The sequence below is a fragment of the Capra hircus genome, chromosome 26 (assembly GCF_001704415.2).
Source record: "Capra hircus breed San Clemente chromosome 26, ASM170441v1, whole genome shotgun sequence".
NCBI classification, from domain to species: Eukaryota; Metazoa; Chordata; class Mammalia; order Artiodactyla; family Bovidae; genus Capra; species Capra hircus.
This window is the reverse complement of record NC_030833.1, coordinates 5,136,321-5,152,571: the sequence shown is the minus strand read 5'-3', so window position 1 is coordinate 5,152,571 and position 16,251 is coordinate 5,136,321. Positions and strand designations below refer to the sequence as shown.

Sequence of the window (16,251 nt, the reverse complement as noted above, 5' to 3'; positions counted from 1 at the left end):
TGCATGGGCAGGCAGGTTCTTTACCACTAGCGCCACCTGGGAAGCGCACATACTCGCCCGCAACCATGCTTTTATTTCCCCCATCTTTTAAAAAAGTTATCTTTCATTCTAACTCCCCTCTCCAGCTACTGCCTGTTTCTTTTATTCCTCAGATCCTCCTCCAAGAACTGTGTGTACCCTTACTTATGCTCTCTGAATCCACCCCATCACAGGTGCCCAGTAATTACTGCAGAGTGAGGGGTGAGTGGCAGGGTGGGTCCATTCTCCTTCTGATCAAACCACCAAGCAAAACGCAACTGTCTCTTTCAGTGCCTGGTTTAGGCTTTCTAAGGGCTTGCAGAACTACAGAGGTCCTTTATTAAAGAAAAAGGCAAAAAATCTCTTTGTTTTATTTTGTTTTTAAATGTTCGTTTCCTGTTTTCCTCCCAGGGCATTAAAACTGAGCATATCATTTTCCATTTAGACTAATAAAGACTTGCTGTGGGGCAAAGAGGAACATGCTTTTGAGGGGCAGTAATTCCTGGGTACGTGACAGTCCCAGAAGGCAGGATTCATCTTCGAGTCAGTGTGAGAAGCCTCCCATCAAGGCTTCTTAAGTCTGGCCTGAGTCCCAGATCCCGCTGTGTTTTCTGTCCTACTGGAGGGCAGGCAGCCCAGCCACCTTTCTCAGGCGGCTGGTGCGGTGATGTGTGTGCTCTCAGAGAGGGTGGTGTCATTTAGTAAAACCAGGCAACTTTGGAGTAGACCTCAGTGAAAAGGCTCCATGCTGGACCTCAGAAACATCTTCAGAAAGTGTCCAGCCTTTGCTCAGATCAGGGGAAACCAAGGGAGACCAGCAGGAAGACCCAGGATGGGGCATGGCTCAGGGAGAGAAGGAGAGGCTTAGAGAGCGGGGAGGAGCCCACAAGGAGTCTCCATTCTGTAAAGGACAGGACTTGCTGGACCCTCTCCCTGCTGGACCATACCCCTCGGAGTCACCATGGAGACACATCTTTCCAGAGGACTCCAGCCCCTCATCCTCGGGGGACTGGGAAGAGATGCTCACTCACATCACTCCTGCAGTGAAGCCCTCACTAACCAGGATGGAAGGCTACTTCTGGGCCACCCTGGCCCCCTCGCTGCTGATGACCCTAAACCAGTTCTCTGGAATCTTCCACAGTGTTGAATCTACATCTCTTTACATGTCAGAGACCTGTGCAGGACCCTGGAAAATTAGAAGCTGCTAGAATATGACTCATTTCCCAACAAGCACCCAGAAAACCAGGTGAGTTTTAGAGTGACTGAAATCCAAGCGTCCCATGAAACATCTTGACTGCCGATTGGCTCACAGCTAGTTAGTGATTTCGCTCAGAGCTGCCCATCAGTATCCTGGTGGGTCGTGGCCGGGCTGCGTTTTCCTTAAAGGGGCTGTTGTCCAGGCTGCCCTCTCACCTTGCACCTGCTGCTACTCCCTGACCCGGTGAGATCAGTGTTGTCCCCCCACCCGACTGGTCGCTCATCAACCTCACAGTTTTGTCTAAGAAAGCAACTGCCAATATGCTCTCTGTGGCCACTTCTAATGAAGAAGTTTCATCAGGGGGAAAAAGGATTTTCTGTTCATGAAACTTGCAGAGGTTCTGAAATAAAAGGCGATCATCTCAAGAGAATATAGCCGAAGATCATCTGATGAAAACGGAGAGTGGGAAGGGTGTGCTCCACATTGAAAGGCCAAGGATGCTATGAAACGGATTCTGGACTTCAAATCAGAATACAAAGTTGAGCATTGATAGGGTGCTTTTTTCATTTGTGGCCATGGTGACCCCCATCGGCCTATGGCATGTCTAAAAACAGGGCCCGGGCAGGATGTTCAATCACACAGGTTAAAGCGACTGTTCTACCAAGATAATCTAAATCTCTGTTATATGGAATCTGTTTTCTCTCCGGCACAGAAATATTTTCCAAGGTATTCACATGGGAAATATGAGTGACCCACACTCTGTAGAGCCCTAGCCAAGTGAAAGTAGAAGCAGATCTCCTTAACGCAGAAGCCTTTAAAACATGCAGGGGTGGGGGAGAGGAATATATGTTTATAGAAAATCTGACAAAGAGCACAACCGTGTGACCCCTGAGTGAGTTGGATATTTACTCAAGATGTGTCTGTGCTGCGTGGCTCAGATGGGAAAGAATCCGTCTGCAATGCAGGAGGTGTAGGTTTGACCCCTGGGTTGGGAAGATATCCTGGAGAAGGTAAGGCAACCCACTCCAGGACTCTTGCCTGGAAAATTCCGTGGACAGAGGAGCGTGGCGGGCTACAGTCCATGGGGTCGCGAAGAGCCAGACATGACTGAGCAACGTTCTCTTTTTCCACTTGTATTTCTTAAAAAAAAAAAAAACAATTACTTTTGCTAGGTATCTAAAGCAGCTCCTCTGTCTAGAAACAGATTAAGCTGTGAATTAGAAGCCCTAAGGTTGTAGGCAGCTAAGGGAGTGGTGTATTTGCCATTGAGTGAGAACTGCAACTAGAGGTAATGATTTCTTTGAAATGGAAATGTACTGAGGGAGGAATTGGTCACTGGAGCTTAAAAGAAACATAAAAAGTGGAGAAGCTCCCTCTTCTGAGAGATGGAGGCTGGGACTCTGGCAAAGGACCTGAGCGCGCTGGAGCAGCAGCTGGAGACATTCAGAGAGTGCAGACGTTCGGAGGGTGACAGCTTCGGCAGGATGGAGGAGCCAGGACGGGCTTCTGGGGAGAGGAGCATGTGGTCCTCCAAAGAGCATCTCAGCCACTTCCTCTCTCTCCTAGCTGCTGGTCCTATCTCTGAAATCTTCCTCTCCTCTGAGCTTATCTTTATGATGTCTTTCAAAGTATTAAAATACAATTTTGGAATAGCTTTTTTTCTCATCAAAAATAGCAGATGGTGTCTTTAAGCAGCAGCTGTGTAAAGAGTATTTTAAGTCTATTGGGTGATTCAGTAATAAGTAAGGCCCTCGACTGGGTGGTTCTGCTAAGAAAAGGCAAAGACTGGCAGGCAGGTGAGGATTCAGCACCAAGGGTATGCCAGGTGTGGGACCAGCTCCCTGTGTTCCGAGTGAGAGCCTGGAGTTAGGGACTAGCTTAGCATGCTTGAAAACCTATTTCAGGAGGAGGGGGTGGAGGGCAGCTGGAAGGGCTGGCAGATGGTCACTGTTATGGGCTGAATGCTTGCATTCCTGCAAAAGTCATATGTTGAACAACCCTGACCCCCCGCCCCATGTGATGGTGTTTGGAGATGGGGCTCTGGGGGGTTCATTGTGTTTAGATTGGGTCATAATGAGGGTGGGACCCCCATGATGGGATTAGTACCCTTTTGAGGAGAGGAAGGAGATCTCGCTTAAGGCCATACAAGCATGCAGTGGGAAGGTGACTGTCTGTGAGTCAGGAGAACTGTCACCAAGACCCGAATCTGCCTGCACCTTGAGCTTGAACTTCCCAGCCTCCAGAACTGTGAGAGGGAAGTGTCTGTTTTGTGGGATTTTGTTACAGCAGCTCCAACTAAGACAGTCATCAAGAGCAGGAACTTTGGAAAACGATGAGTCTACCCCACTGTCTTCCCTTAAGCAGGTAGCTTGCCTGTCCGACCCCAGGCTTCCTTATCTGCAAAACAAGTGTAATAATAACACCCACCTGACATGACACTTTAATGAGACGATGCAGATAGCGTCTTGCTGGACAGAGAGTAAGCTGGAAATCACTTGACTTCATGACTGGTACTACTAACTTATGGGGATACTTCCAGTGGAGAAGTGGGCACTTCATCTCTGGGGACCCAGTATGTGAGGTGGTCTGACACTTTGCTAATTCTAAGTCTGTAGTTGTCACTTTTAATACTCAAAGGTTTGAAAGAGGGGAACCCTGGGTCCCTGTGGTAGTACAGAGAAGTGTGGGTGGCATCCAGGAAGGCTTCCTGGAGGAGACAGTCCCTCCAAGTTTTCCATGTTCTCAAGCAGACCACTGTATTTTATTTCCTTCCCCCACCCAAATAAGGGAAATTCAGGCCTAACTCATGTGTCAGTAAATTAGTCCACATGTGTCAAAAGTTTACCAGCATTTTAATAAATGTTACCTGATTAGGAAACCCACTTTTAAACTATTATCATTCAAGATTCTCCCATTCAAAACGATGGCAGGTTTTACATTCTCATGGTTCAGTTCAGTTCAGTCTCTCAGTTGTGTCCAGCTCTTTGCGACTCCATGGGCGGCAGCACGCCAGGCTTCCCTGTATGTCACCAATTCCTGGAGTTTACTCCAACTCACGTCCGTCGAGTCGGTGATGCCATCCAACCATCTCATCCTCTGTCGTCCCCTTCTCCTCCCACCTTCAATCTTTCCCAGCATCAGGGTCTTTGCAGATGGGTCAGTTCTTCTCATCAGGTGGCCAAAGTATTGGAGTTTCAGCATCAACATCAGTCCTTCCAATGAATATTCAAGACTGATTTCCTTTAGGATGGACTGGTTGGATCTCCTTGCAGTCCAAGGGACTCTCAAGAGTGTTTTCCAACACCACAGTTCAAAAGCATCAATTCTTCGGCGCTCAGCTTTCTTTATAGTCCAACTCTCACATCCACACACGACTACTGGAAAAACAATAGCTTTGAGTAGATGGACATTTGTTGGCAACGTAATGTCTCTGCTTTTTAATATGCTGTCTAGGTTGGTCATAGCTTTTCTTCCAAGGAGCAAGTGTCTTTTAATTTTATGGCTGCAGTCACCATCTGCAGTGATTTTGGAGCCCAGAAAAATAAAGTCAGCCACTGTTTACACTGTTTCCCCATCTATTTGCCATAAAGTGATGGGACTGGATGCCATGACCTTAGTTTTCTGAATGGTATCTGCCCATATAACATGAACTTCTTACAAGCCTTAAATCAGAGTTGAAATAGATCCTTGTCTTTCTGACCACCAACGCATAGCTCTTTTAAGTGGGATGATTTGGGAAAGTACCAAAATCCAGTCCTTGGTTTCTGCAGAAACGCTGCTCTCAGCCTCACCCAGCGGTTTCCCTGCTGGGCTCCACGGCTGCCCTGGCAGATGGACCTCAGAGAACGGCCCCCAGAGGGGCAGGACCAGCCGTCTGGCTGCTCTGACCAGGGGCAACAGCCAGTGTGATTGATGAGCCAGTAGCTGACCAGTCTGGTCAACCGAGGCCCAAGCCAAAGGACATGAGCCTGTAGAAAAGACCTGTATTTTTCCAGCGTCTTCAGGTTAAGCAGGCGTGTTTCCAGCTTGTTGCATCATGAATGGCAGTGTTGCTGTTTCCCTCTCTGACCGTATGATTCGGGTTTGCGTTTCTCTTGCCCTTGTTGTTCTCTCTTCCCTCACAGATGTGGGAGGAGGCCATCGCCCTGGGCAAGGAGCTGGCAGAACAGTATGAGAACGAAATGTTTGATTATGAACAGCTCAGCGAATTGCTGGTAAGTCTTCCTTTCCTTCTCTTTGAAAAAAAAACAAGCAATCCCAACTTGTTCTTCTGAATATTTTCCTTCCCTTCTTCTTCTTTTTTTTTTAAAATGCAACAGCCACTTAATTTATATTAATTTCTTTGGCCTCCCTGAGCAGCGTGCGAGAGCTTAGTTCCCCAACCAGGGTTGGAACTCATGCCTTCGGCAGTGGAAGCATGGACGTGTCCTAACCACTGGACCGCCAGGGAAGTCCCTCTTTTCCTTTTAACGTCAGGATTCTCCTTCATTTTGTCCAGGAGGACAGTTTTGATTTCTTTGCTGGTTGATTCTGGCTCAGCAGCATTCCGCACTCAGCTTTCGTCATCAAACTCGAAGATGCCTCTGAAGGGTGTGCGTGTGAACAACTGCTGAGCGCAAGTGTCTAGTGGTCTGGAAGCTCAGAGGTCTCCAGGAGGCTCCAGTGGTTTCAACTCTGAGCCCATCTCCATGAAGGACTGATGGAGGGTGGCCCAACCCTTTGTCCTTCCCTAGAAGCTACCAGCTTCTAATTACTACTTTCTCTGCTGAATGGTTTTTGTATCCAGCAGATCGACTTAACGATCTTGTAATGTGTGTCATGAATGTGGGACAGAACTCTGCCCTTTTAAATCTTTTCTTAATGTATCCCATTATCTGACCGATACCATGTTTCAAAAATACTAAAGACCGGACATTGAATCAGAACAAAAGCCATCTCTCTGGCACCTCTTTGGCGATGAAAACACCTGTAAATCACAGCCAGTTGCTGAATTTGGCTTTCTGGTCAAATTCACCTGCTGAATGCTGGGCGATGAATGGAAAGTACTGTCAAAGCTTCGTGGTGAGATTAAATTCCACGCCCGGATCCACACTCCCCCACCTTCTCCCCCTCCCACCCCCTAGAATTGCCAAAGTTGGAAGAATCCAGACACATGGGTGCTCAGATACTCCATTCAAATCTGAAATGCATCTCTTCTCTTCTTTTCAGAAGAAACAGGCTCAGTTTTATGAAAACATCGTCAAGGTGATTCGTCCCAAGCCTGACTACTTTGCCGTCGGATACTACGGACAAGGATTCCCCACCTTCCTTCGGGTAACTCTGGGCTCTGTTTGGATTGGGCCACCATTGCTCCCTGGGCAGCCAGCGCCTCCTCTTTCTGAGGATTTGGTTTGCCTCTCAAGTGCGACTCTCAGTGAAGTCGCTCAGTCATGTCTGACTCTTTGCAACCCACAGATTGCGGCCCACCAGGCTCCTCTGTCCATGGGATTTTCTAGGCAAGGGTACTGGAGTGGTTTGTCATTTCCTCCTCCAGGGGATCTTCCTGACCCAGGGATCGAACCCGAGTCTCCTGCACTGCAGGCAGATTCTTTACCGGCTGAGCTATCAGGGAAGCGACTCAGTATTGTTTTCACACCTCTGTACTTGGCTCAGGTTGCCGGAGAGGGGCTGATAATGTTTTGTTTTTTTTTTTTACTGCATATAAGCATTCCATCTCTCTTTTCCTAAAGAGAGCTCTTCGTCAGAGATTTATGTATATTTTAAAAACTATAGTGAGAAATGCATAACATAGGGCTTCCCTGGTGGCTCAGTGGTCAAGAATCTACCTCCCAATGCAGGAGACGCGGATTCAATCCCTGGGTCGGGAAGATCCCCTGGAGAAGGAAATGACAACCCACTCTCCAGTATTCTTGTCTGGAGAATCCCATGGACAGAGGAGCCTGATGGGCTATAGTCCATGGGGCCACAAAGAGTCAGACATGACTGAGCAACTCAAGGACAGCAATGCATAACATAGAAGTCACCGTCTTCGCTGTCTTTAAGTGTACAGTTCAGTGGCGTTAAATATATTTAGCCTGTTGTACAACGGTTCCCATCACCCATCTCCAGATTATTTTCATCTTCTGAACCTGGAACTCCAATCCCAGTAAACAATAATTTCCCCGTCTCTCCTCCCCACCCACCCCAGACCTTACTTTCTGTCTCAGAATTTACTTGATTCTACGGACCTCATTTAAGTGGATTCGTATAAAATGTGTCCTTTGTGTTTGGCTCACTTCCCTTAGCATAATGTCTCCAAGGCTGATCCACGAGGTAGTGTGTATCAAAACTTCATTCCTTCTTATGGAAGAGTAATATCCCCTCATGTCGACGTACCACGTTTTGTTTATCCACTCGTCCTTGGCAGACTTTGTCTGGGCTGATATGAATAATGCTGCTGAACGTATGTATTTTTGTTTCTTCTTTTGGCTGTGTGGCTTGTGGGATCTTGGATCCTTGGCCAGGAATCGGACCTGGGTCCTTAGCAGTGGGAGTACAGAGCCCTAACCCTTGGATCGCCAGGGAATTTCCAAGCATGTATATTTTAAAGTATATGAGAAACTGGCAATGAATTTCCAGTGCTGGAAACTCGGAATCACACTCCATCCCTGAGACAAGCGTGTTCTCTTTGACATGATTGAAGAAATAGTGTGATCATCAGTCAAATCACCCAATAATCTTTAGCCCAGAAATCTTGTAAATAAATGCTGCCTAGGAGAAGGTGCCACTCCAGTACTCTTGCCTGGAAAATCCCATGGGTGGAGGAGCCTGATAGGCTGCAGTCCATGGGGTTGCGAAGAGTCGGACATGACTGAACGACTTCCCTTTCACTTTTCACTTTCATGCATTGGAGAAGGAAATGGCAACCCACTCCAGTGTTCTTGCCTGGAGAATCCCAGGGACAGTGGAGCCTGGTGGGCTGCCGTCTATGGGGTTGCACAGAGTCGGACACGACTGAAGCGGCTTAGCAGCAATAGCAGCAGCAGCAGCAGCCTAGTAATACAGTTGTTTGGTGCTGGTGGTTTAGTCACTGAGTTGTGTATGAATCTCTGTGACCCCCCATGGATGGTAGACCCGCCCCCACCCTGCCCCGCCAGACGCCTCTGTCCGTGGGATTCCCCAGGCAAAAATACTGGAGAGGATTGCCATTTCCATCTCCAGGGGATCTTTGCAACCCAGGGATGGAAACAGTCTCTCAAATAGAAAAAAAAAAAAAAACAAAAGAAGAAGAAAAAAGACCCCAATACAATAGTTAAGAGTTTCTCAAAAACTCTTTCTTGGATGCCATTGACCGTGTCTGCCTGTCATTTCTTACGCTTTTTTTTTTTTTTTTAATGGCACCTGGTTTTCTGTCTTCCCTGGAGCCCATGCATGATCCTTCTGGTTTTAGGGAAACAGGCACTGTACCCAGGGCACACCTGTCTGGGCCAGGCAGATCTCCCAGATGTCTGGGGCAGGTAGATCCAGCTGGGAGACTCTCCCAGCCTCAAAGGTGTGTTTCTTTGGCCCCAGCGTGTCCGAACCCCCAGGCGTCCCTGAGAGTATAAGACATCCCTTCACACTGGCACCAGCAAAAGGGACTTACTTGCTGAAAACCTGTCATTCTTGATAGAAATATCAGCAGGTGGCCCGTACAGGACTGACCTGCTCCAGGAGGTGACCTGTCGGTTGATCCACACACGCAGGGTCCTGGCTGGGTGCCTGGGGCATCTGGGCTGTCCCTGTCGCTGCCTGTCATTCTCTCCTTGACCCCGAAGTCTTGGTCATGCAGCTCTGGCCATGAACACTGAAGAAAGTGGTTGATCAGAAACTCAGATTCTAGAGAAAGTCCTCCCTTCCAAAGAATGAATAAAAGATGTTTGGTTATAGCCCTGAATTAAGGAAGATTTCAGCATTAAGTTAAAAGCCAATCTTTAACTAATTTAATTAATAAGGCTTTAAGGTGTATGAATCTGTACATACACCTCTGTGTGTGTGTCTAAGAAAGATCGAGAGGGAGAGACAAGCCCTGCATCCCACTGAGCTGAGCGGTGCTGGGTGTGGAGTGTGTGCTGCCCTCTGTGGACACTGCTAGGACTTAAGGCCACCACACTCTGTCTCGGCGTCCTGACCTGGCAACCCTGTGGGCTGAGAGCCTCTCGGTCCCCGAGCCAGCTGATGCCAGGGATTTCCTGGGAGGGTGCATGAGACCCATGCTCCAGGGACCACACTGGGTCACCTGCCCGTCGAAAGGACGATGCAGAGCAGGAATAACTAGCTTAAAGGGCTTGATTAACGTTGAACTGACTTTCCCGCCACACCCGGCTGGTTTTGTGGGGCTACAGCAATGTATTTCTTATACTTCACAGGCTACCTGTCCGGGGTCGATCTGACGATGCCATTGGCAGTTCCAAGAAAGGGGGCAGGATATTTGTCTGCTTCGGGTGGCGCTGGGGGCGCAGCCTCGGAGGACTGACTCGCTGGCTCTCCCCTTTGTGTTTCTTTCAGAACTGATCACATGTGGAGCTTTTTGCATTTATATTAATATTTATGGTTCTTACAAGGAATAAATATCTTTGACTATACCTACACTGCCCTCCTCTTTTCAGGCTTGAAGGGAACACTTCAGAATGCAAAGTAATTGATGTTTCTAGAAAATGTTGTTAGTGTTTCCATCTATAACTCACTAGTGTTTTTCTATTAAAGCCTTTATATACACTTTTATTATTACGTCTCCCTTCGAGTGTAAAGCCTAATAAATGCATGCTAGTTTTGTCCTAGCCTGTTATACATTAAATCATCCTGAATTTTTGAAATGTTTGCCTTTTTATAGCCTTAAAAGATGCTCATGCTGTGTATTTATATTTCTAATTAAGACTACGTATTACTTTGGTTTCTACTTGAAATTATTTTTTTTAGAGAAAAGAGAACATTTTTCTCTTGTAATGGGTGTGTTAAGACATACCTAAGCACAAAGTGGGAAAAAAAGCATTCAATTTTTAAATTGTTCCCTCTTTTGTGATTTAAAAGGACTCAGAATAACTTTGGACTAGGGAAGGGGAAAAATGGAGCCTCATAGGAGCTCTATTTTTTTTTTTTAAGACAGATTTTATTTTGACTTTTAGCTGAGTCCGCAGGATCCAACTGTTGGTCTGTCTGTCTTCTCTTCCCCTCATCCCCCGCCCACCTCCCCTTCCTCCCCTCCCCACCCCACCCCCTCCCTCCTCCCCTCCTCCACACTGGCGTCCCTCCAGGGTCAGGGCAGATGACAAGGCTGCCCCTAACTCCTGACCAGCCGGCCTGGAGCCTCTTGCCCAACAATCCCTGATGGAAGCAACAACCAAGTCCAGGGAGGAGAACCAAGAGCCCCCAGCCTCTGGTTCCTCGAGCCCTGTGGCTTCTGCTCATGGTTCCTTCCTTGTTGCAGTTGGTGATGTTGAGACCACCCTCAGATGGGGCCAGATGGGTGGGGAGGGGAAAATTCAGGAACCTTCTGGAACTGTAGCATCATGCTACCCGTTAACACCTTTTTTCATGACTCAGTTACTGCTCGGAATACCCATGTTGAATCTGTGAAGGTATGGAGACCTGTTGAATCCATGAAGGTATAGAGACCTGTTTTTCTTGGAACCAGAACTTTCCTTACTGACATACTTACAGGGTGACTGTGTCAGCAGACAGGTCTCAGCGAGGCAGCCTGAGCGGAGAGGAGGGCTTCCCGGTCACCCACCTCAAGGTCACCACCCGAAACAACCCCTAGGTGGACTCTTCAGAATTTACAGAGGTGACAGACGTGGCCTTGGAGAGGGACCAAACTCAGTCTTTGGGAGGAGAACGCTACATGCTCTGCTCTGTCGTTGACGGAATATTGTCCATAAGACAGCTCCAAACTTTCAATGAGGGGAGTCCAGCCACCCTTTCATTAAGTCAAGGAAGGGCATTCATTTCCTGAGGTCATCACACAGGAAGTAGACTCGGCCCATCTGCGGGCTCTCTGGGCAGAGGCAGGAACCTTGCCGACCAGCTGGGTGACACCGACGTGACCCCCTTACTGTTCACAACAGCAGAGAGCCGCAGAGCAAGGCCGGGCGCAGCTCCAGTGTTGTGCTGGGTGCCCGGGCCCGGGACCGACCAGCTTCGCTGAGCAGACTCGGACAGGAAGCACGTCCACAATTCACGGGGGGTCCGCTGCTGGGTCAGACTGAGACAAGCCCTCGCACGGCGGGTTCCGGTCAGCAGACAGGAGAGGGTTCTGCCCCTTGTTTGTTATCGTTTGGGATGCCACAGGAGGGTCTTGGGTGCCATTTGAGCCCCAAAACCTGAAAAACTCCTCAGAGCTGCTCATATGAGAGCCTCTCAGCACCAGGAGCCTTGGGCTTCTCTGCTTTGTCTGGACCCCTGTCCCTTGGGTTCTGCTCATCTCCTGGCAGTGACCTATAGGAGTCAGCTTGGAAAGTCATGCTCAGGCTCCAAGGCCCCACCTTAACTTCATGCTCTCTCCTAATTCTCTGGCAAAATGAAAACTGCTTATGGAAGCAGAGACATCACCTTGCCGACAGAGGTCCATATAGTCAAAACTATGGTTTTTCCAGTAGTCATATACGGACGTGAGAATTGGACCATAAGGAAGGTTGAGCGCCAAAGAATCGATGCTTCCAAATTGTAGTGCTGGAGAAGACTCTTAAGAGTCCCTTGGACTGCAAACTGATCCAACCAGTCCGTCCTAAAGGAAATCAATCCTAAATATTCATTGGAAGGACTGATGCTGAAGCTGAAGCTCCAATATTTTGTGCACCTGATGCCAAGACCAACTCATTGGAAGAGATTCTAATGCTGGGAAAGATTGAAAGCAGGAGGAGAAGGGGGCGACAGAGGATGAGATGGTTGGATGATATCATCAACACAGTGGACATGAGTTTGAGCAAGCTCCGGGAGATGGTGAAGGACCGGAAGCCTGGTATGCTGCAGTCCACGGGATCACAAAGAGTCGGACACGACTGAGTGACTGAACAACAGCAACAACAACCACCACCTGGAAACAAGAAGAAGAAGATATGGACCCCATTCTCCATTTGCAGTAGCGCCTTTATCCCGTCTGACCATTTCCTGCCCACTAGGATTTGAACGCTAATCACTCACTTGGTTTTTCATGATTTTGTCAATTGATTACTGCTGTTAAGGCTGAAGTGTGTAACTAGACTTCAATAATGTTGTGTTTAGTGCTTCTTCAACAGTATCCACTTAACCTGTCTTCTGTTCCCGAGTTCTTGATTAGTAAGACCACTGCAATTACAAGCTGTTCTTTGATTCAGTGACACTTAAAACACTGTCCAGCCCATTCTGGAGATCAATGCACTTATGTGTGCACTTTTCCTGGCCCAATCCCTGGGGTGTCGTTTAATGCTTGTCATTGTTTGCAGGGGAAAGTGTTCATTTATCGAGGGAAAGAGTATGAACGTCGAGAGGATTTTGAAGCTCGGCTACTGACTCAGTTTCCAAACGCTGAGAAGATGAAGACAACATCTCCACCAGGCGACGACATTAAAAACTCTCCCGGCCAATGTATCCTTTCAGACAACCATGTGGGATAGAAAATGATGGCCAAGCCGTTGGTTCAGATGGTTGGGTGTATGTGGGGTTGATGACCTTAACATTTGACCTTCAGATATTCAGTGCTTCACAGTAAAGCCCAAACTTGATCTGCCTCCTAAATTTCACAGGCCCGTGTCAGAGCAGATTGTAAGGTAATCAACCCATTTCCCTGACCCAACAGGAGGGGGGTAAGAGGCGTACACAGATCTCTTCTTCATAACTTCACCTGTGGAAGGATGCATGTCAGCCTTTGATGAACTTTTCAGATGCTCTGTTTACTTTGAAAAGCAGGGGAAGCTAATTTTCTTCAGCATCAAAGTAGGGAAGGCAGATGTTGTTAACAAGTGTGGCTGGGAGGGTGGGAAGCCATCCCTTACCTGGGACTGAGACAAGGAAAGTCAGGGGAAGGAGGGCGTACTCCAGTCTCCTTTTGACCGAGCAGGTGAGAGACCCCACTTAGACTTTTTCTCTAGGGCACAGGCCCCGCCCCACAGCCTGAGATCTGAGTCTCTGTGCCTGCATGGTGGCCTGAGTGTTTGGATCCCAGAAGGCAGGCAAAGGGATTCAGACATACGCTCCTGATGGAGAACCAGGTGCCGGGTGAAGAGACCCTTGCCCTCTACTGCAGGGTGATTTCCATAATATGGGACTCAGGTAGATATTCAAACTCACAGGCCAGGTGTCCGAATCTGAGTGAGACTGTATGTGTCTGCATTGAACTGCCCCTAACTTAGCAGCAGTGTGGAAACACATACCCTAGACGTCTCTTTGATGTGAAGGGTTTCTTTTTCTACTTGATCCTTGTTCTGCTGAAAAAAAGTAACCTCATTGATGGCCAACTAATGCACAGGATATGCTGTTTTACATCCTGCAGTTTGGCAGGTTGGGTTCTTCTGCAAAATCCACTACCATTTCTTTAACCTTTCTTCAGCAAACATGGGGAATAAACCAGGACTTGACTTTTTGAGGAATGAAGCTTAAATTTTTAAGTTTGCAACGTATGTTTTCTCACAGAGAGGCATTAAGTGATAGTGAACCATGGACACGCTCCTGTATTTCCCTTTGGTGTGGAATGCCCACCTGTGTTTCAGAGCAGGCAAATGAGTAAGCCTCCCAGCCTGCCTCTGGGGTGTGCGTGAAACCCACCTCCTCCCCACGGGAGAAAGGCCAACTGTCCATCCGCGTCTGCCACCCTTGGTGGTTGCAGAATCTGCCTTCCATAGATCTGCAGTTAAAATATACAAAACCTTTAAAACACAATCAGGATGCATTCTTAGAAGTTCAGTAAGCTTAGTAAATTATTTAATACATTGATTATTGATGCATGAATTAAAACTTTCAAATAACAAACACAAGAATGAAGAACAAAGGTTTGTTTGTTTTTTTTTTTCCTCTCTCCTTTGCCTCACCTTTCCTCAGTTTTTGCCCGTTTCACTCTTACTCAGCATCTCTTCTCCCCTGAGCGTTGGCAGGGACAGAGATGAGGCAAAGAATCCAAGGTAATTTTTCCACCTGCCAACATCTCTCCTGTGAGGCTGGTGGGGAGCAACAGCCCAGCTACCGCTCTAGGTCAAGGTTGGAGGTGTTTAAGAGATGCAGGGACGTGTAGGGAGACGAGAGCCCAGGGCTAAAAGCAAATCGGCTGCTTCTCTGGTGAAGCAGCTAATGATGTCCCTGTCTCTGCAGTTTCTACAGAGTCAACGAAGTCCAGCGATTTGAATATTCTCGTCCGATCCGCAAGGGAGAGAAAAACCCAGACAACGAATTTGCGGTAAAAAAGCAAAAATGGCCTCCCTCCCCCCAACCTCATACCACCATTCACAAAACTGTCCGTCAAAAAAAAAAAAAAAAAAACATGTCCTCAGAGATCCCACAATGCAGAGTTTGATGCCTGTGTGTGTTATGCACAGAGATCCTGACATTTGACCCCTCCAAATTCAGTGCAATGATGACCATTACACAGACGCTGTCACCAAGGTCCCTGTGATGCTGTAAGAAGGTGACTGGCACTTTTAGAGTCTTCCTGCGCTAAGAGCACACTCGCCTCCCTCCTGCGTGTACCTGAGCCTCCCTCTGGGCTCTGAGTCCTGGAGCAGGTGCTGGTATCTCTGTTATAAAGAAGTTCACGGAGGCACCGTGTGCTTACGTGGCTTTCTGCTGTTCGGGCACGCAGCCTGGAGGAGAGTTGTGCTCACTCTGCAGTGCCCAGCCTGAACTTCACTCTGGCACCACATGCCGGAGCGGGGTGCCCCTGGGCAGCTGAGCAAAGGCCCGGGACCATCCTGAGCCTCGAGGGATGTTTAACTGCATCCTCAGCTTCCACCCACGGGATGCAAGGTGCAATCTCCCAGGTATGACAGTCAATCACAAATGTTTCCACACGTTGCTAAACATCTGTGCCTTGTTAAAAACACTGCATTAGAGACCTGGAAATATTAACACAGGTTCCTGCAGCCTTTTAAAAACATATATAGGCACAGGGACTGGCCTGGAAGTCCAGTGGTTAAAACTCTGGACCCCCGATGCAGGAGACACGGGGTTCCATCCCTGATCGGGGAACTAAGATCCTGCATGCTGCCCAGTGCAGCCGAAAAAACAAACAACAAACAAAAAATAAATAGAAATAAAATACATGCACAACCAGTTTAACGGATTCCATTTTGAAAAGGCATGAAATCAAACATTGTTTGTTTGTTTAGAATGTTATTATTTCTCTCTCTTCCTGCCCTGAAAACCTCCTCTGGAAATCCCTAGATTGGCCCACATTTCAAGGCAGCATTTGCTTTGAGGACCCCTGGCAGGCGCCTTGCCTGCAGGTATCTGGGGGTGCAGGAGGACAAAGCTGAAGTAGCGCCTGCTGACTCAGAGGGCAGCTCAGAGCGCTGTCAGCAAAGCTTCCACCACGTTCCCTGTTTCCTGTGATCTTTCCATCCTCAGGGCCACACCTGTGGGCCTCTAGCCACAGCTCCTGAAAGCCCCTTTCCTCCCCTAGCCCAGCTTCCTCTGTGTGTCAATTAGGAGCTCAGAATCGGGAAATTCTAAGGCAGCCCCCCCGTGTCAACACTGGTTGTTTCAAACCCTGTCAGTCCCCTCTTTCTTGGTTGCTGTGACTTCCAGCTCCTGTTTGATGATGGGTTTCACTGTGGCATCGTCTGTGATGGGGAGAGGGACAGGTCTGCTCCCATTCCCCCAGGCCAGGGCCGGGCTTTACGGAAATCTCTGCTCTGATCATCTCAGCAGTAACTCGATCCGTGATGTAGCATCCTCCAGGCAGAATGTACGGGCCCTCCTTGAATTTCCCTCACGCTTCTCACATCTCACAGCCATGTAGGTTTTTCATACTGTGAAGGAAGAGACACAAGGAGGTCAGGCAAATTGCCGACGAGCGTGCAGCCGTTGGAGCAGAGCTAAGAATAACCTCGGCT

The 16,251-nt window shown here is 48.2% G+C and overlaps 1 protein-coding gene across 2 annotated transcripts in view; it reads left to right on the top strand.

The window, feature by feature from the left end:
• DOCK1 (dedicator of cytokinesis 1) overlaps positions 1-16,251 on the top strand; it is a 568,807-nt gene that overhangs the window by 516,738 nt on the left and 35,818 nt on the right. For both annotated transcript variants that reach the window (XM_018041175.1, XM_018041176.1), the window contains exons 39-43: positions 5,341-5,430; positions 6,425-6,529; positions 12,655-12,796; positions 12,900-12,978; positions 14,513-14,597. In XM_018041175.1, the coding sequence (XP_017896664.1) occupies positions 5,341-5,430; positions 6,425-6,529; positions 12,655-12,796; positions 12,900-12,978; positions 14,513-14,597 (501 nt within the window). The remainder of the gene's footprint in view (positions 1-5,340; positions 5,431-6,424; positions 6,530-12,654; positions 12,797-12,899; positions 12,979-14,512; positions 14,598-16,251) is intronic.